We start from the raw sequence: 27,123 nt of genomic DNA, 5'->3' as shown, positions 1-27,123 counted from the left end.
TAACCAGGGTGCTTGAGAGCTTTGTAACAGAAGCATTGGGATGAATCCTAGACATGATTCCTTATCATCAGAAATCAAGAACTCTGCAATCAAGAAATCAAGAACTACTATACCTGGAACAAAGATATTAAACACAGAATATTATAACCAGTAGAAATCACACTAACAGATGCAGCGTAATCCTACAAACACAAGTTTGACTTATTTTTCCTCCCCATTTCCTCTCCTAAAATCTGTGAGGTGATGAAATGCAGAGATAACTGCATTTCAGCAATGGCTGAAAGCAGTTTATTCCGTGGTGGTTTAGGATCCATCTGAGGGACAGCTGTTTCATGGTTTCACACACACACACACACCTGCTATTTCACACTCCCTTGAATACATAGGAAAAAATAGGTAAAGTCCCAACAAACCTTTTGAATGACTGGAAAATAACGTAACAATTCTGCAGTCAATTCAAGATTTGTCCAACTGCTCTTGATTTCCTATGTGATAAAGTTTAGTTTGATCCTCCAAATCACCAAGGAATACTACTAAAGGTCTTCCTACAGTGATGGACAAGCCACAGACAGTCAAAGACTGAAATAATCTCTCTTATACTTTAACTTCACTTTAAATGTCTTCCTGGTCTTTAATTTGAAGCTACATAAAAAGGCAATGAAAGCCTACAGGTCTGATCTGTACCAGCATCAGCACTGGTCCTTCTCAAAGCAAAGCTGCCAAATAACTAGGGTAAGAGTAAACACACTTACATGCTTGTCATCAATAGCTTCAACCCTTCTCCAACACATGTTCAGGATACAAACCTGAGACCATTTTGTTTTCAAATGTACTGAGGCAAAGGACCGTCCATTATTTCAAGCTAGACCTCTGCTTACAAAACTTTCTCATTCCAAAATCCTGTAACATTCTATTCTTTTCTGAAAGATGACTGTTTTTACTCAACCCAGCAGAAGATTTGTCCATATATGGACAACACTGAAGACAACAAATGGCTCTTTTCCCAGTCTATTATCAAGTCAGGAAATTAGACAGCCTGAGGTAGTCTGCCTTACTTACTGTGTTCGGAACCCAGAGAGGAAACCTCCGCGAGTTCATCAATCATCCAGTTTCACACCGAGGTGAATGGATGCTTTTCCTTTACAGCCTTAGCAGCAATCACCACCACCAATTTTATAGAAGATTAAAGCCTTCACACAGCCACATGAGATAACAGTGCTAATGATGACAGTTAATGTTACATGGTAGAAAGCAGTGTTCCTAGGTCTGAGGGGAGGGGGGAATGACACACCAATAAATCCAGCAAGATTGAAAGAAGAAACCAAATCCCTTGTCTGTTAATAAGTAAGCCTCAGACATTTCCATGCCATTGCTAAAATTTAGCCCAGTTCTATATAAACCTAAGGTCGGCAGAATGTATCAGTATGAAACATTTTACCCTCTGATGTTCAGGTGTCTGTCTGTAAGTAAGGATCTTTTTGCCTCTCCACATTCAACTGTGGATGAACTCATTTTCTTTAGTAATAAAACATCCATGGCAGGAATCTATACTCTGAATAGCTCTAAAAAATAGATTCAAGGCACAAACAGGCTAAAGCTTCCCAAGTAGACCAAGAAATACAGTCCTTCTTTCACAATGGAAATCCTGAAAAGAAACTCCTTCCACAGAGTCAGCTCAGCTGCCTAGAAACTTAGCAGCAGACTATTCTTTGCTTTTTTAAGCTGCAACAAAGGAAATGATTAAGGAAGCATTAAAACCTAAGTGCACCATAAAAGGCATCTACCAGAAAACTAGTTGCTATTTGCAATAAAGAACACGCCTTATTTACACAATAAAAAATACAGTCCCAATGTCCTCTTAACATATCCAGAAAGAAAAAAAAAGTATCACAAGAATATTAACATGGATTGATATTTCAGCTCCTCAGATCGGCAGAATTTCTTTCAGAAACTTGAGTAGGTGGGACTGTATCTCTTCAATGGAAAAATATGAACTTATGTGTCATAACCTATTTTTGTTTTGTTGGGATTTTTTAGTGCTCTTCTTTTTCCAGAAAATTCCTTACTGCCCCCCTTCCATTTCTTGATGTCCCAACTGTCTTTTCATCTATGTTTGTTTTCTGATTGGCAAGGAAACTATGAAATTCTATCTTGTTTCTTTTATATGCCTTCTTGCTCTCTTCCGTTTTCCTCCTATTAACACATCCTGTGCACGTTAATCTTTCAAAATACACTTAGCAGTAGAATCTACCAGCACTTTATGCTGCCAGCATTAGTCAAAGGCAATGAATAGTTAGATGGCTACTTATAACAGTCATCGAATTCTAACTGCTAGATGTACATTTCTGTTATTTCTCAAAAGATTAGAGGTATCTATAAAACTACCAATCTCACTCACTTTATGGCTGCTTTCACTTGGTAAAGCTGTAAAGAACACAGAGGTAGGATGTTGGGTCTTTCAGAGAAAAATCCCTTCTTAAGCAGAGCTGTGAAGGGATAAAATAAATAAATAAGCACGTCAAAACCCTCTTCCTGAAAATACTGTGACTACCAAGATGTTGTGGGAGGAATTTAATTAACAAAACTTACAGGAGGTTTTGGAAGGCGGAAAAAAACACTGAAAGCTCTCTCACGTTGCAGCAGCTAGCCCTAATAGGGGAGGCAGAGCCATGATCTCACACTGCTAGGAATCCCACTCTGTATTTTAGGATGATATGAATAGATCCCTTTTTGTTGTTAAAATACTGTTACCAGCACTTGCTAGTGCTCTTTACTCCCTTTCCCAGCTTCCACCAGTTGCCCAGCTCCTACATAAGCAATACATTTGATAAAGATACAAGAACTAGAAAAAGTAAATATTTACCATAGTTCCAAGTCTAAGCTATGCATAAAGCAAAATTAGCATGTAAGCGTGCAGAAGTGAACTGGTGAATAAGGGGTAACTACAACTCTGGTGGTTTAACAACAGTATTTAAAAGCAATATTTCCCTCCCTCCTTTGGACTGTTATATCAGTCAGATGAAGTGCTACTTCATTTGCCCAGCACAGCACTCCACTTGGAAATGCCTCTGCACCGAAAAACAATTGGTGTCTACATGCAGTCAGGGTAATAACAAAGGAGATACTGTAGGATGGTAAACTAGTTTGCAGTCATATTTTGGACTCCAATCTCCCATCCATAACCAACAGCACTGTTTCCTTGCCATAGCCTCAGAAACGTCAACTACCATTTCTTTTCACAAGCCTGCTGATTTTCAAAGGTGCCACAAGTCCATCCGCCCAGTGAGAAAAAGAATAAAACAAACAAAAAATCAGGGAAATTAAGTTGAATTCAAGTTAAATTTAACAAAATGCGAGTGTGCACTATTACTGTGAGTTGAGCTGAAAGCTTCATAAGGAGTCTAAAATATGCTGTAAACCACATACTCATTTCCTGAAATATGGCCACTTCTTGCTTTTCACTTTCAAGACAGAAAAATGCAGTTAAAATAATGAACTAAAACATACTCAGAAATCAAATACTCTGCTTTGGGCAGTCCTACTGTACTTCCTTTAAATCTGAAAAGGAATTAAGTTTTGTGGCAAGATTTCTCTTCCCCAAATTGTTATCCTGGCAGCTTTTTAGCATGTGTGTTAGGGAGCTTTGACAGTCTGCTTCTACAAATGTCTATAAAGAATTATGTTGACAGATTTTCAGTCCCAAACATTGCACAACTGGCTGAAGGGCAAGCAGGAATTTGCCTGTCTTTAGCATCACATCAGAAGAGCCATCTCTGCTCTAATAGTCCAACTGCTACAATATCACCATTGTCCTTAACTCTTTTTTAATACTTGCCACAAACACAGGGGTAATAAAAACCCTGCTTTAAGTCCAAAACATAGCTTATGAATCAGAACAGCACCTCTAATGTATTTATGACCGATGCCTGTTTTTACAACAGCTACTTAATGTTTTGTTCTCTTAAAAATGGTTGTAAAAACATCACAACCCTTGTTATTAAAAAAAAAAAAAAAAAAAAAAAAGACCACCACCACCTTATCTGCAGGCTGGCAGGGAATGAAAGGCCCCATTTCATCATGGTGGGGGAAGGGAGGTTGATGGAAAGGTGCTCTCCAATTCTATTGGACACATACATAAGGAGAAATTAGCAGCAGAGTTGTGTAAAATGTTCGTTAGAAAAACCCACCACCACTTCTAATGCCTTCCTTTCCCTCAATTTCAAGTTTCTTTATTAACATGAAGTGTAGCTCATGCTCTTCAGCTTGTGTCATTTATGATTTTACAGAAAGGCCGTGTGAAAAACTTGGTGGCTTAATATAATTTAAACAACAAAAAAAAGGAATAAGATGATGACACTGGTTTTGGATGAGATTGCTATGAACTGGAAACTGAGCGCACCAATGTCCAAAAACAAGCTGTAATTAAGTACAAAATTTTCACCAGCTTAACATGCCTTATTCTTTAGTTCAGACCTCCTGATGATGTCCTTTCAAGTTCATTTTCCTGAAATCTGAAACTAAACCAGTCTTCATTTAATTCACAAAGCATTAAGAGGAACATCACCCTAGTTTTTAAAAAAAAAAAAAAATCTATTTGAATATCAATGCACCATTCTTATCTCTGCATCCAGCTGTTATTTAGAGTTTTAATGGGATACGAGTTCACAGAATCACAGAATCGCTGAGGTTGGAAGGGACCTCTGGAGATCATCTAGTCCAACCCCCCTGCCCAAGCAGGGTCACCTAGAGCACATTGCACAGGATTGCATCCAGGCAGGTTTTGAATATCTCCAGAGAAGGAGACTCCGCAACCTCTCTGGGCAACCTGGTCCAGTGCTCTGTCACCCTCACAGTGAAGAAGTTTTTCCTCATGTTCAGATGGAACTGCCTGTCTTTCAGTTTGTGCCCATTGCCTCGCGTCCTGTCGCTCGGCACCACTGAAAAGAGTCTGGTCCCATCCTCTCGACACCCTCCCTTCAGATACTTGTACACGTTGATAAGATCTCCTCTCAGCCTTCTCTTCTCCAGGCTAAACAGGCCCAGCTCTCTCAGCCTTTCCTCATAAGAGAGATGTTCCAGTCCCCTAATCATCTTTGTAGCCCTTCACTGGACTTGCTCCAGTAGTGCCACATCCCTCTTGTACTGGGGAGCCCAGAACTGGACGCAGTACTCCAGATGGGGCCTCCCCAGGGCTGAGTAGAGGGGGAGGATCACCTCCCTTGACCTGCTGGCAACACTCTTCCTGATGCACCCCAGGATACCATTGGCCTTCTTGGCCACAAGGGCACGTTGCTGCCTCATGCTTAACTTGGTGTCCACCAGCACTCCCAGGTCCTTCTCTGCAGAGCTGCTTTCCAGCAGGTCAACCCCCAACCTGTACTGGTGCAGGGGGTTATTCCTCCCCAGGTGCAGGACCCTGCACTTGCCTTTGTTGAACTTCATGAGGTTCCTCTCCGCCCACCTCTCCAGCCTGTCCAAGTCTCTCTGAATGGCAGCACAGCCCTCTGGCGTATCCACCACTCCTCCCAGTTTTGTATCGTCAGCAAACTTGCTGAGGATGCATTCTGTGTCTTCATCCAGGTCATTGACGAAGAAGTTGAATAAGACTGGACCCAGTACTGACCCCTGGGGGACACCGCTAGCTACAGGCCTCCAACTAGACTCTGCACTGCTGATCACAACTCTCTGAGCTCTGCCATTCAGCCAGTTCTCAATCCACCTCACTGTCCACTCATCTAACCCACACTTCCTGAGCTTGTCTATGAGGATGTTATGGGAGACAGTGTCAAAAGCCTTGCTGAAGTCTAGGTAGACAACATCCACTGCTCATATATGCTGTTGCATATATATCTTTGGTCTGGAAAAATGAATAAGCATGAAATGTCCATAAACAGAATAAATATCTTCAAGCTGTTACAAAAACATGCTTTATATAAAACAAATAACAGTCATTTTATCCTGCTGCTTTTAAACCACTTTTATAAGTTTTCTCCAGCAAGATTTATGCAGAGTTAACTATATAAAAACCTGACCATCAGGCCTTTTACCCTAAGGGGTACAGAAAGAACAACTGCCTATCTAGTTACGCTTCCCTTCCCATCAAGGCTACTGGAAGGTTCATTCAGATCATGGGCTATACAAACAGCACAAGGAATTACCAATAACGCAAAGAATTACCATTATTTTTTTAATAATGGAGAACCATTGGAGAGCCATTATAACCAATATGAGGGGAATGGGACCTCTGAGAGGAGTCATTTTTGTTCCCATATCTGCATGTATAAGTAAATGAAAATCTTTAATTAAATGCCTAAAAAATAAGTTCCAAAGAAAAACATCATGTAGGTTTTGCTGAATTCTGAAAACATTTTTGCAAAGTGTGTGTATGAAGTAGGGACTTTTCTGCTTTGTATTTTTTTATTGGCTGTATGGATTCCTTAACCCTATCCTACCATTGTCTAACATATAGCAAAAGTTACTAAGTACCAAACCTGTCCTCTACTTTGCTCCTACAATCCCCACTGAAATTAAACAGGAATAAGTAAGGGAACAGTTTTTCCTCTGGAGGGTTCTTAAAGACTTTCTGGTTACAAATTCTTTACATATAATTACTCACTCTATAAATTATCAGTAAGGTAAGTCTCCATGCACTGTATTCTGACAACTGTGACCAGAGAAAAACATTTGGATATCCCAAGCGTTCAAATCAACTACTGGTATAACATGGAGCTCATGTTCTTTCATCTATCAGCATGACTGACTTTTTCTGAAGCCAATTCAGAGAAAGGCACTTCAAACAATTAGCAGGAGACTCATCGTCTTCCAGAGGCCAAAACCAAAATTCAAAACAAGGCACTCAGCATTTTTGTTTTGAATCTTTGATTCAAATTCACTGCAGTTCTCTAAGTGATGAAGTACAGTGTGTTCCTACTTCAAACTAAATGGCTTTTTGAACAAAATAGTTCAAAAAAAAAAATACATCCAGCTGATTTGGCTTAAACACATATGGATGCAGCAGATGGGATCAAGGTGATACTGTCTCAACTTAATGCATTTTAGTTTCCAAGACAGACTGAGAGGAAACATAGTAGTTTTATATATCATGTAGTTTTATACATTTAGCACCTCTTGTTGTTGAATCAATTATGGTGATTCCCCTTCTCAGCATAATCTACAAAGGATAAAAAAAACTAGAAGTTTAGTTGAACTCAGATTCAGCTGCATCATATTTCAAAATAAAACTCTCTACAGTTTTGTAAAATACTCTTCATGAATAAAAACTTTCCACACTGCTATGAGGGACTGATGGCAGCAAATCAGATTCATAAAGCACAAACAGCCAGTACAACTAAAAGATCAAATAATGGGAGCAAATATCATGGCAACTGAAGTCAGTGACAAACCTTGCATTAAACCGAGTATAGCTGCAATTTTGTTCCGTTTCCAGGGAACACAAATGCATTACATCAGTTGAGCTGCACTTCCCAATACAACTGAATTGCAGGAGTCGCTTGGTAAATTACACTTGAGTAAGGAGCTACTGAAAACATCATGGACCTCTTACTCTGAAGCCATGCACATTTGTCTCCTACATAAAAGGAAATTTGGGGAATCCAATATATCACAGCTATCATTAATGTGACCTCAAAGCTACTGAGAGAACTAATAAAGATGCAATACACACACACACACTCTGGAAGGTCACTGGAACCTTTTTTCCAAAGATTTTATTCCACCAGATACATCAAATAAGATGTATTTAATTGTCTTTTTGGCTTGTCAGCTACAAAATTTGCCCCACAAATATACTTTGAACTAATGACTAATTTTGATCAAATTTGAGTGAACATTTGATACATATATCAAATGACTTCATGAAAATCAGCAGCTAGGAAGAGGAGAGACACAAATGAGTGGCTGCAGAAAAAGAACAAAAGATGACTTGATAAAGTTGTGGGTTAGATGAGTGGACAGTGAGGTGGATTGAGAACTGGCTGAATAGCAGAGCTCAGAGGGTTGTGATTAGCAGTGCAGAGTCTAGTTGGAGGCCTGTAGCTAGCGGTGTCCCCCAGGGGTCAGGACTGGGTCCAGTCTTGTTCAACTTCTTCATCAATGACCTGGATGAAGACACAGAGTGCATCCTCAGCAAGTTTGCTGACGATACAAAACTGGGAGGAGTGGCCGATACACCAGAGGGCTGTGCTGCCATTCAGAGAGACCTGGACAGGCTGGAGAGGTGGGCAGAGAGGAACCTCATGAAGTTCAACAAAGGCAAGTGCAGGGTCCTGCACCTGGGGAGGAATAACCCCCTGCACCAGTACAGGTTGGGGGCTGACCTGCTGGAAAGCAGCTCTGCTGAGAAGGACCTGGGGGTGCTGGTGGACAACAAGTTGACCATGAGCCAGTAATGTGCCCCTGTGGCCAAGAAGGCCAATGGTTAGAAAGAGCATTGCCAGCAGGTCAAGGGAGGTGATCCTCCCCCTCTACTCAGCCCTGGGGAGGCCACATCTGGAGTACTGTGCCCAGTTCTGGGCTCCCCAGTACAAGAGCGATGTGGCACTAGTGGAGCAAGTGCAGCGAAGGGCTACAAAGATGATTAGGGGACTGGAGCATCTCTCTTATGAGGAAAGGCTGAGAGAGCTGGGTCTGTTCAGCCTGGAGAAGAGAAGGCTGAGAGATCTTATTAATGTATACAAATATCTAAAAGGGAGGGTGTCAAGAGGATGGGGCCAGACTCTCTTCAGTGGTGCCCAGCGACAGGACATGAGGCAATGGGCACAAACTGAAAGACAGGAAGTTCCATCTGAACATGAGGAAAAACTTCTCTACTATGAGGGCGACTGAGCACTGGAGCAGGTTGCCCAGAGAGGTTGTGGAGTCTCCTTCTCTGGAGATATTCAAAACCTGCCTGGATGCAATCCTGTGCAATGTGCTCTAGGTGACCCTGCTTGGGCAGGGGGGTTGGACTAGATTATATCCAGAGGTCCCTTCCAACCTCAACCACTCTGTGATTCTGTGACGTCCTACCCATGTTATTAGATAGCAGAGATTCCACAGAGCACAAAGGCTGAGCAGAAAGAAAAGGGTGGGGGCATTGAAGAGAGAAGGAAAAGCTCCAGGAACATCCAGAATTCAAAGATCCAGTCCGCACCGAATTGCTTGGGTTTTGGAGGTTATTGGTCTTTGTCTTACTTGTACTGCTCTGTCACAAGTGCAGAGATGAGCAGATTCCCAGTGTTTCAGCAGAAAAACTATGCAAGCTAAGTAGCTGAAAATATGATAACGTATAAAATAGAAGGACAGCAGTGCTTAGGGGATGCCCAGATTATGTCATTGCTCCAAAAAAGAGAGCATTGTGGCAAAAAATAACAGTATTTGTATTTTAGTGTTTTAGCCAAACAATTCATAGAATACGCATGTAATTGTTTTCTTTCAAAACAGCATTATTACCAAACAAGAGGGATAGAAATAAACTGGTTAAAAAAAAAAAAGCTCTCAAAACTGAACTCAAAAGGTTCACTGATCTGTGCATCAGCTGTTATTTATTTGAGATGATAAAACTGAAAGCCGTAACCTTCACATACAAAATTTCACAGCCAAACAATATAAAAGGTAAACATCACTAAGTAAGGAACCATGTACAACTGTTAGCAGTAAAATATAGGAAGTGACTGTTATGAATAACATAAATGTCAGTGCATATGCTTAAAAGGAACATTAGGAACAACAGGAACATAGAAACAATATCCATCATATACTACTTTCTTCATAATCACTGTTCAATTTTTAACAAGCTCATTCATTTCTCCTTACTCCCCCCTTTCCTGACACTCCCTAAAAAACAAGGAATAATCATTTTAACATTCGAGAGCTCTTAAGTTTCTTAAACAGTTTCACAAAGATTTCCAAACTGAAGCAAAGATGCAGGACTGAATTATGAAAACATCCATGAAAAACATCATGTTACACAGCTGAACACTGTTCAAATTCTCCCTCAGTACAGCTTAACACTTCAGTCCTTAAGCAACAGCACAACTTCCTATGGCCAGAACATACCAGCAAACATACAGGAGGAAGAATCTATGGTCTGAAATTTAAAGCACATGGCAATGTTGCTTTTGTAGCTGAATTCACATTAAAAGGTGAAGCAAATAGAAAAAAGCTGAAGACCAGTCTGCTGCAAATTCTAATGCTCGATATAGGTGTGGCTGCAAATGGTAACTGTCCAAAAAACTATGAATTGCAGATACAGTCTAAAAGCATTTGAAGGATATCCTTTTTTTCCCCGTTTTTCTCTTTCATCTTTTTTCTCCTCCCAGTAAGGCTGTGGTAAACTTATCTTTATTGTTCCTGCTATTTTTCAACAAACATAATGCTATTTACTAAAATAGTGATTCTTTCCCTCAATGAAGATTTGTTTATTTAATAAGAACAGCAACAGCAGAAGTAGGGCTAATCAAAATTGATCGCTACCTCACTTCGCAGCTTTAACACAAGCACGTTTAAACTGATTTCACCATTGGCCTTCAACAGAATGATGCAGTGTATGTTTTTCATGCAAAGTTGCTAGATTCTGAGTGTCTGTGACCTGATGATGGAAAATGTTAAGCACAACAGCAAATGAAGTCACTGGAAGCTATGGAAACGTTTCTCTTTGAATCATTAAGGCAAAGTGGTCTGGTAGAGGGATCCCAGGTTTAGAAGTCAGGTCTTGAATTCTAAGTCTGGTTCTGCCGTTGATCTACTTCATAGCCACTTTTCTAATTTCAGTTGTTTCCCCAAATTAAAAATAAAGATGACAGAGGTCACCAAGTTGGGTGTTAGTGAAACCTGATCAACTTCCAGGTCTGTTTAGAGGACCAGTCAGTGCTCATCCAGTACTTTGCAGAGACAAAAGAAAAAAGTTTTAATGAGTTTCAGCTTACCTCCAATCACTGGCATACCCAAAATTGGTATTTGGTATTGGTGTTTGTGACTATTCTTGCACTTCTGTCTAATCCTCTTCACATTCTTCAGTAATATGCAGAGTCTGCTATTGCCCCAGAGTCCAGTAAAAATTAATGCCCGCAAAAGCTAAATGCAACAACAGGAAGTAAATAAAATAGAAAAGCCCATAAAACAACTAGTAATTTCACGTTCTGTGGAGGGTCTACACTGCAGAATTGAAAGGACTCAGGTCTTGTTGGGGGGGAAAAAAATATATATATATATATATATACACTGAGTAACACTTCCTACCATCAACAACTGGCATCTTCTATACTTGGTAAAGTACTGGGCAAAAGAAGCAAAAGTGCGGTGGGGAAAAAAAAACTATTAACTGAGCATCCAATTAGAGACTTTCATAATGCTGACATCCAAGATGGCAAAATCTAAGTTACGGAAGTAATGCTATTTTCTGTCTCTGAAGAAGAATACCACCTTAAATGCTTTAAACATAAGCTTCAGAAAATAATTTGAAAGTGTATCAACACTTTAAGGCACACATCCTCTCCCTTCTTAAGCCTGCTCTGTTTTAATTCAGAGCAGGTCCTCAATCTAGTTCACCATGCGGCCACAAGAGTGTGCCTGCACAGGGGAGGAGGACACATGTATAGGAAAGAGTGGCCTTAGGGAAGAAGAATGAGGCCATTTCTTTGGAGTGTTAGTTTATGTCAACTTAAAGTGCTTGCCTGACCCCACAGTGAACTTATTCAGGAAGTTAAGCAGCAGAAAACTTACCCTACACACCAAAAAGTCAGCAGGTTTGCCACCATCTCAGCTCCCTGAACCAGCTTGCTTTGGGGTCAGACATGTTTCAGCACTAATAGAGAGAAAGGGGAAGGAAGCAAGTAGTTGCAACAGTTTAAACCCTCATTGCTCCTAGCAGGCTCTCACAACCTGCTTCAAGCTTACCAGCTCCAGAACAGGACCCAAGGTCACTACTGCAGTCTGTTCATCAATTACTGCAGTCTATAGCTCAATGTATTAGCAGAAATTCACCTCCACATGCATCCCATGTTATGAAGCCAAACGATGTGCTTGAGCCTTTCTTCTGCTATCTCTGCTAAGCTGGTAAGGACTTCGAGCAGAGAATGGTAGATTAGGTGTGGCAGCTGCCACTGGTAAACTTGCTAGAGCTCATTTCTCAGAGTTCTAAAGCCTACCAAAACAATATTGGTTTAAACCAATATAAAAGTTTTTAAATAGACTTTCAGATCAGTTTGAAAACTCAGTTCCAAGTTCTAAATTGAAGTCTAGCACAAGGCAGTTCCATATTTAAACAAACCTTACGCCACATTCCACTTACCAGTTTATGTTTTAACAAAAGGATTTCATCTCAGCATTGCCCAAAATAATTGGGTAACTGTTCTCACATTCTCTTTTCAATTATGATAAATGTAACAGATTTTAACTTCCTTATCATTCCTCCCTTCAGTTCTATAAGCATTAATAGAACTGTTTTCAAACAAGAAAAACAAAAACCTCCTTTTACAAGTGCTTGGAAAAAAGTGTTTCTTGGCACTACAGAATGGCAAGTTGCTTTGATTCAAGCACAAGGTTGTTAAAACAAGATGGTGCAAAGTGCTAAGAGAGTGGTTCAACATTTCAAAAAGAACGTATACATAGCTGAATGAACCAAAACAAATAAAAAGTTAGTCTTGCAGCCAAATCAGAAGCTACCAACTGCAACATCACCTTGTCAACAAGAATCAAGACTTGTCATGGACTAGTAAGAGGACATCCTGCCCATTTTCAGCAAAGTAACACATTGACATCAGCTATATTCACAATACATCCATGGCTAGAGCCATCTGGGACAATTTATGTTAATAGACATGGAAAAGGGACATACAGTCTATATTGAGCCAGATTTATGCTTTAATAAATGGTCAGAAAAAAAAAAAGGAACAAGGTGGACAAGTTATTAAATTACAAATCAAGCTTAAAATAAAACACTGGATAGAACACTAAAACTTTCAGAGTGACCTAGTAAAATAATGGTGAAAGACAGGGCCAGCTGGCATATACAAGGGAATGTTAAATAGAAGTTAGCCAGTCAATAAAGATAATATTAAACCACAAAAAGTGAAGAAATACATGAAAAGGTTGTCTTTTAGTACATTCATAAACTATATAAAATTCACTACGCACTCTTTATATTGTTATTAAAAAGAAGATAGTTAAGCAGAAAGAAAAGGTTTGTGACATTAAAGATAACCCTCATACTTAAAAAAGCCCAAACCTTATACTTCAGTGAAAGGATTTCTTCAGAATTTGACAATTTACCGAGTGATATTTACATAGCAAGTCTCTCATCTACCCCAAGAAGAAACATTTTAGAGTTTAAAAATAGCTTTCTCTAAAAGGATAAACATTTTCTTCCGCTTTTATCACATTCCTTTCAGCAATAAAATTGTTCAGTGTCTCTTACCATTTCAACTTTTTTCTCTATTTCTGAATCCTAGCCCTTCAATACTACTGCCATGGTTGGATCAGCCATCATCATTTTTCTTTAACATAAAGTACGTGCCACCTACACACACGCTTCATTCATACTTGTCGAGAAGTTTTGTTTTCCCTTTCCCCTATGAACATTCATTTACAAATTTCCAGACACAACTTTTAAGAAGCCTTCCAGAGCAGCGAGTTGAGGAAACACAGACAAGCTAAATACTTGCCCACAGTCAGGCAGCAAGCTACATCTCCCAGCAATGGTCTCCTATTCACCGGACACATCTTTCATTCAGGAATTTGTAGAACCTGTGGTTCAGGCTGGGGGAGCCTGCTTCTGTGGTGATTTTGGTCCACAGAAACAAGGTCTGCCCTCGTGCCACAAGTGGTAGAAAGATTCCTCTGCTGCTCCATACAGCTATGTCCCTATACTAGCAAATAAAACAGAACAGAGCCTGTTCTCCAGCCACAAAATGCAGCAGCATTATGCAGCCTGTGTCCATATAGCTAAACTCTTCCCCTGACAAAAGGTGGGAAGAGACAAGCACCATTCCCCACTGCATTTTCGGAACAGCCCCTGGCCTTCGCTTTCTCCCAACCCACATGCAGGCTGTATTTAAGAGAGTATTAGCTAGGCATTGGTCAGAATTGGACCAGGGAGCACACTAAAAATTAAGCAGTATGGACAGTTACAGGGCTAGAGCTTGAGTCCACATCCTATCTGTGTTTAGTTGACAAGTATAAACACAGCATATAGCTCCAATGAAAGTCCAAAAAAGGTTTGAAAGAAACAGGCAATATACAAGCACATTCCTACCCACAAACAGCCTATGAAAGTTCCTACAACATGCCAGATTATCCTATTCTCTGTACCACAAGAATGAAGCCAGCAGTTGCACGGGGAATGCACTGTTCTATAAACATTGGAGACTGCAAGTCGCCCATACTCTCTGGCCTTTTGAAAGCACTTCTCAAGAGGACACCTCTAACCCCAAGGGCCTCTCGCATTCATAATCATGAACTGAAGGCCACAGAAGCGCATTCCAAGACTCAAGACTTCTGAGAAAGGAGCTTCCCAAGGGTAGTTGTCTCAGGAGTCTCTATTGGTGAAAACCGAAGTCTGAAGAAACAGGAACAGTGACACACATCCACTTAAAACTGATCTGCTCCCAAGCACGAGACACACAGGAGCTTGGCATGATGAAACCCAAGCATAAGGGCTAAGGCAGCGCCTGTTTTAAGAACAGATTACTTCTGTTTCCTGTTACATCAAACGGTAACTTTTATCAGTCCTACGTTTGCTTAAAGAAAAAAAAATAGAAGAAAAAAAATCCTACTGACATCACACGCTTAGGGCTGGGCAGACAGTGGCAGATTAGGAAATACAATGAGTCACTGCAAACACAGAGCACATAGGAAGGGTTTTCAAACTGCTGTGCAAAATGTAGTCTTACAAAGAAGAGACAACACAGGCAAAGTGAACTACACCAGAACTAGAGTAACAGCAACACAGAGACCAAACAAAACACCTGGGGAAAATAAAAACATTGTAAAAAGGACAGGGAAAGAGACAGGCACACTGTGGGAAGGGACAAAATCCACACAGAATTCAGCAATCAAGAAGGAAACATCAACTAAAATAAGCTGATGGGTGGACAAGGAGGAAATAATATTAAGCAGAGAAACAGATAAGACCGAGAGAGAAAGAAAGCAATGTAAAGACAAAGCACAGATAATAGGGCTACGCTCCAAAAAAAGAATTCACTCAGGAAAAGTTTCCAAAGTATCTGTATATGCACAAAAGAAACACAAAATATAAATACAACAAAAAGTGTTAAGTGAAAGAATGATTTATCATAAGCTTAACTGAAATGTGTTAGGAAAAAAATTATTAGTGAAATAAAAACCAAGGCATGTAACTTTTTTAGGAAAAGTCAATCAGAAGAGAGAATAGTAGCTTTACCCAGTTTGTAAGTAAATAAAATGAGACACTATTGAAGAAATACAACGCACAAACAAAGCTTAGACAGTGAAGAAAACTACAAAGGAATGAACAGGCCAAACAGCCATCGTAATTCAGGCATCTTATTCTCTGAGCCAGAGTACCCCAGCGTTGCAGAAATGCTACTAAAACATCTAGGACAGAGAAAGTGGTATTTTTCCTGCCAATTATGAAATTTCCCTAGAGGGTGAAGCAAAACAAACTATACTATTAAAGGGACGAAGCAGTGCTTATCAGTAGCCAGAAATGTCTGCTGTTTCAGGGACATGATTCAAGATGGATCAGAAGTATAATTAAAGATGCAAGGGTTATGTACAATGTCGCTAGAACTTGGGATCCCAAAGTTTTCTTTCCTTTAGGAACTATTCATGGCTTGACATTAGGGGATTTTTTCGACGCAAGTGGAAGGGTAAGAGGACGGAAGAATGCTGGAATTATTAACAGCTGAATAAACTTTGTTAAGTACAGCTAAACTGCACAGGAGTCTGGTGATGATGCAAAAGCAAGGAATCAGATCAATAAGCACTAACAAAAGCATTAAACCTTCACAGTTTCCAGCAGGAAGGTGGATTAACTGGTCTCAAATTCTGACAATTTCTTCTTTAGGTCCCAACATCAAAGAAGGTTGAGACTACTACTGCTGCCGCTATGTTGGCTTTTTTTATTATCGTTTTAATTAGAAACCACTTAGAGTAAGTATCAGTTCTGTAAAACAACGCAATAAGTAATATCCAAAAGCCTTATCTTTTGGTATTTTTTGAGCCGGAACTACTTTAGAAAGCCTCCAAATGATACATAGCCCCCAATTCTAGTCCTGCAGAGCTGTAAGATTTGGCATCTCTTAGTAATTTTACATTTTATAGTTAAAAATACCACTCATGCAGACTAAAATTTGCTATTGATGCATTTTCCAAAGAACATGAAATTTAGAAATGAAATTAAAAAAAAACCCTATAATTTCTGTTTTCTTAATGCCACCTATGACAAGAGGCTTAGGGACTGAGAATTTAGAAAGCTCTCAGTGGCATAAATTACTGGGAGGATATGTAAGACCAGCTTAATTCCATAATAAAGGAGTTCCCTGTTAATACGTAAATACCATTTTTTGAACTAATACAAAGTATTCATACACCTTCCAAGGCTTTTTAACTAAGAACACAATTAATTTACATACTTCTAAGTTGGAAAAAGGTGTTCTCAGTGCACGCTAAAAATAAAGATTAATCAAATTGCCATAAAAATTCAGAACTTGTTAACCAGATTTCCCTTCTCCCCCTATAAAAACACTGTGAGCATTTTGGATTGTTCATTTTTCAATAAAATCAAGATTGTGAATCTATACCTACCTTTTGAACTCCTACTGTCTGTTCAAGCATACAACAGATCAACACATTAAGTCTGGTGTAGCAGAAGCCAAACTCTCCTACAAATATCAGTAAAGCTTGTTCTTCCCATACTAATTATGACAGCCTGACTAAAAGTGATGATGAAACAAGGGAAATATGCCACTTTCTCAAATGCTTTAAAAAAAGGGGGGGGGTGGAACAAGTGACAAAGAGACTTAAAAAAACAAAAACAAAACATAAAAACTCCCAAGATGAAAATCCTGTTTCCTCATCTTGAAACAAATTAGAAGGGGGGGGGAAAAAATCATTTAATGGAAGAGGTCAAAGCTGAGGCTTGATTCGACTTTCAGTTTCCTCACTGAACCACATCAGCTTGTCACATCCCACTAGAGAAGCAAGACTTAGCTCTGAGAGCCTGCAGATGGTGACAGAACAAAGTTCTGCAAGGAGCTGCCTGTCAATCAGTAGGTGGCACTCTTCAAGCTCTGACAGGATGAAATCAAGTAACAGCACAACTGAGGACGCATTATACAGTAAAGACTGGATTTTTAGGAGAGATATCAAAAAGCAGTATTGAACGATTTTAGCTGTAACTGCCACCCATGGGGGAATGCAATGGCTGCATTTCAACCATATATAAAGCAATCCTTGTACCTAATCTCTGAAGTTCCTAATTATAGTTATTAAGTGATAAACACTTAGGATGAACATTACTGTATACTGGCATACTAAAACCAGTACTTTGTGAAACTGTTACATCTGCACAGAATACTTTGACTTGAGTCTTCATAATTAACTCTAAGGCTGCACTCACCATTTGCTGACTGATAAAAAGATATTATTTCAACAAAACAAAGTATAATTAAAATTTGGATTTTGTCACAGCCATTGTTCAAAGCTGGATGACAAATTTGTTGCAACAAATGGAATAGGAGACTAAATATTTTGGAACAAAATACAAATTGCTACTTTTGTGATATTTACTAGTGAATAGGCAGCCCATACACCAAAAGATTCATCAACTGCTTTTAGAGTTCAAATCAATACAAGATATTACAAAAATGAAAACATCATTCCATAGAACAGGTGTAAAATTATCTGCCCTTGCAAATAGTGTTTCTTCATTTAACAAATACAGACATACTTTACAGTATTTTAGAGATTCAAATCAATACAAGTTACTGCCAAACTGATGAAACAGTAAAAGAAGAACAGATTTGGTAGTGAAGTTTGAGTACAGGTACTTGCAATTAAAACAACCAGCAGAGGGAGTATAAAAACAAAACATAAAAATTCCAAACAGCCCTTTCTCTTCTTAATTTTTTTTAACTTACAATCTTAAATTTCCTTTAAAGTGATTATAACAGTGCAAAAAGTGCAAATTTCAAAATATGAAAAAACATCCACTTAAAGTATTAAACATGACTAGAAACTATAATATTTTTTAAGTAGTATTAGTAAATTTACCTCACATTAGCCCCGCCCAAACTGAAATCCCATGATTTTAATCACAGTGAAGACTAACATTGATCAACAAGCTGCATAAGCCATTTCTAAGTTATAAACCCTCCTCACCACACAGTCTCATTTTATGAATCTAAAACTAAATTTGTGTTTCAAGAATGGTATGTATCATCTACTTGTATTAGGCTACAGCATAAGATGTTAAAACTGAACAAAAGGTAGCACTGATCTGTACAATATATGATTTAGAAGTGATTAAGCCAAGTATTTACCCTAGATTCTTAGTGCAGATGAGTGTTCATATGACTATTTCAAAGTCAAGTCAAAGTCATGTATTTGCAGAAATAAACACCTGTCTTCACTCTTTCAAGTTTTCACCAGATCCAACCGATGAGCAGCTTAAATGCCAACAAAAGGAGGAAGGACATAAACAGGGGTGATTAGAGACTTTGGTCTTGTTCCAAAACCTTAAATGAACAGCCATCCTAATCTAAAAAATGATGAAGACCATCACCCAACTCAGGTACATTATCCCACTGACCATTAGCTGTGTGCCTTGTGCATAATCATTTCTTCCACAGTGCATCTTAAACAAGGAACAAGCCCCTGAGAGTTAACTCTGAAGGATTTACCTCCTTTCTCAAGGCCTGTGAGTACTATGTACCCCCAAGACATCAGGCAAACACGGACAACAGAGCTGAGAAGTCAAAGGGACAGAGGATTAGTTATTTCAAATGTAAACTGCATGCTTTATGGACTACAGTTTGCAAAAACACCTTAGATAAATGTATACTCTTTCGATGTTAACTGCTCACATCCACAGTTTCTATTCCCCTGGCTTTCAGTTGTGTTTATTTGTCCATTTTCTTCCACTTTCTTCCTAATTAAAACAGCAGTGCTTCAGAGCAGGATACATGCTGCTCCTGTATGTTCGTGCAAAGCCTGGCATTACAGAGTGCCAGTGCTTGATGGGGGCCACAATGACATCATGTACCATCGCAAATATACACTGCTTTAGGGACAATTTTGCTTCTCTAATCAGTACAGAGCCAGAACCCCTGGGGGTGAAACCCAGGGACTATTCTGTTTTCCACATCAGCAACTAAATTTTAAGGAAGATTTAATTACAAAACCAAATTCTGTCCACCTTTCCACACGAGATTCACTGCTGAAGATCAGCATTTGGCTTAAAAAATCCTGATTACAGGTAATGAATACACAAACCAGGAGTAAGAGGGTTAAGTCAAGATTAACTTTTCAGTTAGCCCAAGTAACAGGAACACTTTAAGCTTTATTTAAATTTAAAATTGCCATTTTTCCCTTCAACTACAGATCCCCCCTTCATATACTCTTCCTTAGAGTTTTACACAGTCTTAAAGTCTGTCACAATTAAGTGCAAGATAAACTTGCTGCATCACAAAGAAAAGCACATAAAACATGATTTTATGTAAAATTATCAATATGCCAGTAATATTCCCAGAAGTACAAGCCCCCATCCTGTAAAATACTCATACCTGTGAATAGACTCAAGAGACACAGATGAAACATGCTACACACCTGCAGCTTGAGAGACTTTGCTTGTAGAACAAACATGGGATGCTTTCGTGAAGATAAGGCATCTCACAAAAACCTGGAATGCCTGGCAACTTGCAGTATCCTAAATATGGTAGAAACCCACTGGAGAATTGATCCAGGACTGTAGATACATTTCCTCAACACATTATTTTGCACCAAATTACACATTTAAAAAATTAGGAACAACCACACACACGGGGTCTACATAAGCTTCTACAGTCAGTCCAGTGCTTTATTCAGAACCATAAGAAAATCAAAAACAGCTATGGCACAAACTGAATACTGCAGAATCTGAAATTGTAATAACAACAATCATGTTCTAAGAAAATTTGGAGAGCCTGACCGGACTGCATGCAAGTAGAAAAAGGTCCAGACAAGAAGGAATAATACTTTCCCAGCAGTTTCATTGCTTTCCAGTCTTGAAGACTCTGTTAGGTCACTTTTAAGTCTCCCCTTCAAAAAAAATCATCTCCCCGCAGAACTCACCACTTCCTCTGTAAAAATATTTAGACTTTTTTGTCCCCAAAGTCTAACAGAATATTTATGGATATGTGTATGATTTAGAATCTGAAATACCATTCCAGAACCAGTAAGAGCTATGAGACATTGCACATTATCTGCATTATTCTACATGATCTCACCCTCTTCAAAGCAATAATAGTCTTCCTGTTGTACTGTAACCAGTATTGTGTACAGTACTCCAAAAACAGTCCAACAAGTGCTCTTTGCAATAGCTGCACTGTAACTGAATAGTATCTTATTTGACTTCCCTCCACTCCACCTCTTTTTTCAGCCTGGTTTCCTAAGGAAATCAGACTTATGCAATCACTTGGAGGGTGTACACATATGTATGTATGCATGCTTGCATATGAATCTCTGTCTGCCTGACCTTACTATCTCTTGAACCCCTTGGCCAGTTTCAGTCACATTCAATACAGGATTAGAGATCGTACACATTGCAGTTCTTGAAAGTTTCATGAGACAGGCAGCAGAGGACAGAAAAGTGGCTCCACAGAGAGAGAGGCTGCATGTCTTATTAGAGATGTCAGTAAGCTCACAGGGAAAAGGGCTGTTCTGCCCCTTTCCTGCCTGCAGGAAAATCTTCAGTCAGAGGTCACTATCAGTCAAACATGAGCAAGTTTTTTCTGTTCAAGTGTTCATAAAATTGCTTAAGTTGAAGCCACTACTTCTTTTAAAATGGTACAGGTCTGTGTACAGAGCTGATGTTTTCCATGCGTTCTTTTTCTTGGTCTAGATTGCCCTACATGACATGTTCTCTGGCTCTGTCCCTTACTCCCAAGCCTACTTTAACACATCAGAGTTGTACTACATCCATGACTAGTGTTTCACACCTCTCAACTGCAGAGAAAAAAAACTGTAAGAGCTTAAGAATCCCTTGAGGCCCTAACACTAAACATATAACAATGTAATCAACTATTACAGAAAGTCTCAAAAAGACAATGCTTTAAATATAAAACTATCTTTATACACCTCTCCCATATAACAGAATACAACCACACTTGTAGGCTATTACACTTAAGAAAGTTGTAAGGGATTAAGACAAATAGAGGTTTCAGCTGACATCTCTACAACTCTTCTGTCCTCTCAAAATACATACATGCATGAACTAAATACTATTTACCTGTATCCAAAAAGCCGTAAACGTGAAGGTACACCAAGAGATTAAAATGCAAGTTGAGAGACACTTTAAGGGATAAACCTACGATTTAATAAAATATCACACAAAAATCCCCAACCAACCACAGTTGTTCAAAGACAACCTAAGGATCAAAACATGGGGGGGGGGGGGGGGGCTTCTTGATTAGTTAGAGCTATTTCAGCCCGAATATGCTCACCGCTTTGAAATTCATTAATTCCGAGACTAAACTCGGTAGGAGCAAGTTCCCCGGCACACGCGGCGGAGCGCTGGCGATGTGGGGCTCGCAGCAGGGCACGGCCAGCCTGGCCCCGAGGGGGGTTCGGCCCGAAGCCCCGGCTGCTGCGGGGAACCGGCCGCGCTGCCCGGGCGGCGTCGCGGGGCGCCCACCCGCCGGCTCGCCGAGGCGCAAATTATCAATGAAACGCCTCGGGAACGTGAATGCCGGCGGCTCGGCTCGGCGAGGCAGCGGCGCAGGCAGGCACGAGGCCGGCGCAGGGCGAGCCCCCAGGGGGGAGCCGGCCGCACCGCTATGAATGGGGAGTTTCTGCAATGCGAAACCCTCCTCCCCTTTCACAACCGCCGCCTCAGCGGCTCGGGCCGGCCGGCGGCTCCCCCCGCTCACCGCGGGGAGGAGGAAGGGCCCCGCACAGGCACTTACCGAGCCGTCCCCGGCGACGCAGAGCCGGCTGTTCTCGCCTCCCCACCACCTCCTGACACCGGGTCAGCGCACCCCCCGCCCTCGGACTTGGTGCGAGTTTGTGAGGGTTTCGCCGGCAGCGGAAGACGCTCGCTGCTAAGTGCCCATTATTGAACGCGTCAATGCCCCATTTATCCCGGCTTCCCCGCCAGTCGGTCACTTATTCCCATTACAGCACCAGCCCCCAACAGCAAGAAGCACGTTTCCTCTCCGGCTTGTCGTCCGCTTTGCAATGAAGCCACGGCCAGAAGGAGACACTCAATGCCAAAGCAGGATCAAAACCACTGAATTTGCATGCATGTGGCAGATCCGACAGGAGATGCAAAAAGGAGCAATACAGATCACCCTTTTCCGTCCCCATTCGCTTCTTTTCTTTCTGTCAACTGCCGATACCATAATGCTTCCTTATTGCTACTTCAGGTAAGTAAAGGGAAAAGTCTCCATTCCCGTACATATCATTCCCGATCAAATTAAGCATGCACCAAGTAAAAAGCTGATGCACACATACACCGAGTTACGTCTGATTCCGAAACGATGCAGAAATCCCCGATGCATGAACAGGTAGCTCCACAAAGAGCACTCGGTTACATCCAGCATCCCCTTTGTCCGTGCATCCTCAACACCCACCCGGCCGCTCCTCCATGCGTCCACGCACGTCCCACGCACACAACCCCTTTGTGTCTTCGCCTCCCCCCACTCACAAAGAAATGCCCTATCCTCAACGCATGCACCCTGCCTCGGACACAGCCCTTCACCGTCCCCGAGACATGCGCGACTCAGGGCCGGGCACAGCGCTCCGGTACCTACTTGTGCTCAAGAAACAGTCTGTAAACCTCCTAAAGCAGCCTGCAGAATTAGATCCATCTTCCATGTCTGGCCCTAGGAGCAGGGGAGACGAGAAGGAGAAGAAGGCGCCTCTCTGCCGCTGCTGCCGCCTAGGAGTCCTGCTCCTGCCGGGTCCGTCGCCTCCTCGGATCCCGTCGCCGCGGGCTGCTGCTGCAGCACCGAGGGAATTGCAGGACCACAGGCGAGAGGCGGCCGGGGAAAGGAGAAGCCGAGACCGGTGCTGCCGGGGGCCGCCGGCTGTGGAACGGAGCAGCAAGCTCTGGATAGAGGAAGAACAGAACAGTCTCCTCCTGCCGCTGCCGCCTGGATGGGCGATCAAGTGAGCTGCTGCTGCTCCGCCAACATCTCTTCCTCCTCCTCCTCCTCCTTCCCTCCCTTGGAGACTTGTGAGGTTAAAGGAAGACGAGGAGGGGAAACGAGGAGGCGGCGGCAAGAAGTAAAAAGAAGATGGAGAAGCGGAGGAAAAGGAGGGGATTGGAGCGAGGAAAGGAGCCGCTGCCGCTCTGGGGACGATGCTGGCGGAGGCGGCTGTCCCTGCAGCGCGGCTCCTGCTGCTGGTGGTTGTTAGGCGGACAGAGAGGGAGCTGCAGGCAGCCGAGCCGCCTCCAGGAGCGGGGGGAGGAGGAGGAGGAGACCCGCCGCTGCCTCCACCTCCACCGCTCTGGCCATGGGAGTGGAGCGGGCGGCTGCCGGAGCCGGGCTTTTCCCCTGCTGCTGCAGTTAGGGGGGCCGGGGGGCGGGATAAGATCCGCTTCTCCGGGTTGGACATGCTTCCGCTCTTCCCTCCCTTTCGCGGTAGTTTAAGGCAGGACGCCTAGGAGAGATACCAGAGTAAAGAGAAAGGGAAAACAGAGAAAGGAGGGAGCACAACGAGAGGCAACCGCGGCTCAGTCCTTCGTTCCCTCCGGCAACTCCCGGACAGTATTTCCTCCGCACCCCGGCTCCCCTCCCTCCCAAAATCTTCACATTTCCGTTCCCCCTTTAGGCTGGAGGGGGACGCGGCGCTGCTGACCGCGAAGCGGTTCCAATCCCCTTTTAAAGTCCGCTTTTCCTCATGCTCCCACCTCGCATTCAAGACAAGAAAACAGCAACAATCTGTATTTTCTTCTATGTAATGCAAATATTGCCGTCTATGTGCGTGCGCGTCTGCAAAGAGGCAGATAAAATCACTGCAGTGCTGCTTCCAATACCAACCCCAGCCGTCAGAAAACGCCCACTGGCGGAGCAATCGCTTCCCAAGCTGCCTCCCTTCCTCTCATTACCAACCACACACAGAGGAGCTACAGCACAACGGTTACCTAAAGGGAACGCGGAGAGCGCGAGCGACACGAGAAGAAAGAGATCCTCCCTATGCGGCCTCATTATTTTAAACAGATATTTCCAGCCTCTGAGATCAAGAGGCAGACGCTCTGCGACGACTGCGAGGAAGACGCTAAGGAGCCGACCCTCAATTTCGGTGAAGCATCACACCCCCTTGCTCCACCAACATTCAGACGGTCCCTCACAGATAGCGCTCCGCATCGCACGTGTTTGTCTCACACACGCCCCCTCCCCCCCCCCGGGTTTTACTAAGCGCACACCGACCTACCTTTCACCCCTGAGCACCAGCCCTCCAAGCCACGCAGTCCTCCGAGGGGCTTCGTCAGGCGCGGCCCCAGGTGCGGCGGGGCGCCTCACACCTGCGGCGACTCCGCGTCTGCCAGCGGCCCAGCTCCGCATTCACAGACGGCACCGCTCACAAGCGGAGCCGGGCGCGCCGCACGCCCGAGTTTGCGGCGGGATACGAGGGCACGCGGGCTCCTGCCGGGCAGCCGAGCCACCAGGCTGGCGCAGCCCTCTTGAACGTCCCGCCAACGCACACCAGCCGCCGGGGCTCATGCGGTGCCCGCCACCCCGCTCCGCCAGCCCGGGCGCAGCGCGCCGGGGCCCGTGGCACGGCGCCTCGGCGGCCCTCAGCGGAGCGCCCCCTGAGGAAACGCCCGCCCAGGGCAGCCCCGGGAGGAAGCTGGAAACGGAGCGGGGCCGAGGACTCCGCTAGGAGCCCCCAGGCCCCTTATTTCGTTTGCGCCCTGAACTCACTCTGCCCTCGGCGCCAGAGGTGGGAGGGGAGGGCGAAGCGCGTCCCGCCGCAGCCTACCTCTGGCAAAAGGGAAGGGCGCCAGCGTCGCCAGCCAGCGGGGGGCTGCGGCCAGCCCGGCCCCCCGCCGTCACCCTCCGCTCCCGGCCGCAACGCTTCCCTCGCCCCGAGCCCAGGCGCCGGCCCGGGGGAAGCCGAGGACACGCCTGCGCCCCAGTCGAACGCGGCCGTTGAAGAGCCGTTGCCCCGCACGGCGCCAGGCAGCCTAACGGAACCCAACGGCGGCGGCGCGGGCGGGCTCGCCGCTCTCCCGAGGCGGCTTCTCCCCGGGCTCGCAGTCCCCTGGCCCGAGGCCGCGCGGGGCCCTGCGCTCACCTGGCCGGCGCCACCCTTCCCTCCCCAAACGGCGGCGGCCCGGCAGAGGGAACCCCGCGCACAGCCCGTGCCCGGGCCGCGCCACCTGGCCCGCAGGGGCAGGGCAGGGCAGCGCGGCTGCCCCCAGCCGGCGAGCCTCTGCGGGGCTGCGCGGCCACCCCTCGCCGGCCGGGCGGAGGAAACGTCCCGCGGCGAGGACGGGGGGGACTTCTCCTCTCCGCGGCGTCCTCCGGCCACGTACCTGCGCGGGGCTGCCGCCGCGCGCCCGGCGGGGACCTGCCCGGGCGGCCCGGCCCCGGCGGCCAGCGGCTCCGCGGCGGCGCCGCTCGCCACCGCTGAGGCTGCCCGGCTAACGGGCCGGGGGCAGGTGCGGCGGGGCCGCTGCCAAAATGCCGGGTAAACGACTGTGTCGCTGCTGCTAGCCGAGCAGGCGGTTCAGCTTTCCTCCTGGCTCCTCCGTATCTTCCGGCAGATCAAATCTCTGCCTGGTCCGGTTTCATTCCCCATCTGGCAATGGCTCGTGCACCTGCGAGCCCAGGTGTCTGCGCACACCGGGAATCCATCAAACTACTGCAAAGTTTCTGTTTCGGTTGAAAATTAAACTCCTTTCTTTCGAGTTTACTCCCGCTTTAAAGAAAAAAACAACACTAACATACTTTTAGCTTTTAAGTCATTCAGGTATTTTAGATACAATATTTCAGGGCTTCTTTTAAAGTTAGAATAAACGTTCCAACTGGAAGTTCAGAGTCTCGCTGTGAATCTGAAAGGCTGCAAAATAAGATGTTTCCCTGAAACCATAAAGCTTCAAATTAAAATGTGTTTTCAGCTAGTTGAGTGTTCTGCAACAGTGGGAAACAATCCACACTGTTTGTAAAAGGTTTGAAATGCCAAAACAGATTAAAGACTCTCATTTAAAAAAACAGAAAACAAAAAAACCTCGGAGAAGGCAGGTTTTACTAAACTGCTTTCCTTTGCATGGTTCTTAAAACCTGTTTTTACCTAAAAATCCTGAATTGAAATACAGAAAACTGCATCTGTGATCCATTTTCTCATAATCCATTTAACCTTATCAATACAATTTAATAACTTCAATTTCATATATTTATGTGAGACAATACTATGCTTTTCTTTTCTTAAATCCAAGCCTTATTTACCAACTCCACATATAATGCTTTTCTCTCATAACTGCTGAAGAATGAATGAAGAGATCCAGCAAATATTTAAATTCCCTTAGAAAAAGTTTAGCTAATGGAAACAAAACTTCAGTGAATTGTGCTTTATTGTTGCAGTCTATTTGCTTAGCAATTAGTAAGCTACATATAATTACCATTAGAAAATCTCTAATACTAAAATGTTTAAACTGAGAAGACCGACAACAGAAAAAGCTACTCACCTGAAAAATGAAAGATGGTACTTTATACAGATTAGTCCCAAACTGTTTCTGTCAATATGAGAGTAAATTACTGAAACTGTATATTGTCCATTTATATTCAAAAAAATCTTGTTTGACTACACTAAATTCCTCAATTGTTGTTCATCTAAACTACAACTGTTAAAATATCACTGCCTCAAACTGTACATTTGTGTATTTATATATGAAATGTGAATTGCACATACATAAATATGTATGTGTATATTCAAAAAACT

General features: G+C 43.1%; 1 protein-coding gene across 1 annotated transcript in view; it reads right to left on the bottom strand.

Annotated features, from left to right (window-relative positions):
- Positions 1-23,793, bottom strand: part of PDE10A (phosphodiesterase 10A) — a 205,384-nt gene extending 181,591 nt beyond the window's left edge. Inside the window, exon 1 of the mRNA XM_013945461.2 lies at positions 22,986-23,793. Within this exon, the coding sequence (XP_013800915.2) occupies positions 22,986-23,793 (808 nt within the window). The remainder of the gene's footprint in view (positions 1-22,985) is intronic.
- Positions 23,794-27,123: the final 3,330 nt, after the last annotated feature.

This window comes from Apteryx mantelli, chromosome 3, assembly GCF_036417845.1.
Source record: "Apteryx mantelli isolate bAptMan1 chromosome 3, bAptMan1.hap1, whole genome shotgun sequence".
Classification (NCBI taxonomy): Eukaryota; Metazoa; Chordata; class Aves; order Apterygiformes; family Apterygidae; genus Apteryx; species Apteryx mantelli.
This window is presented reverse-complemented; position numbering and strand designations above follow the sequence as displayed.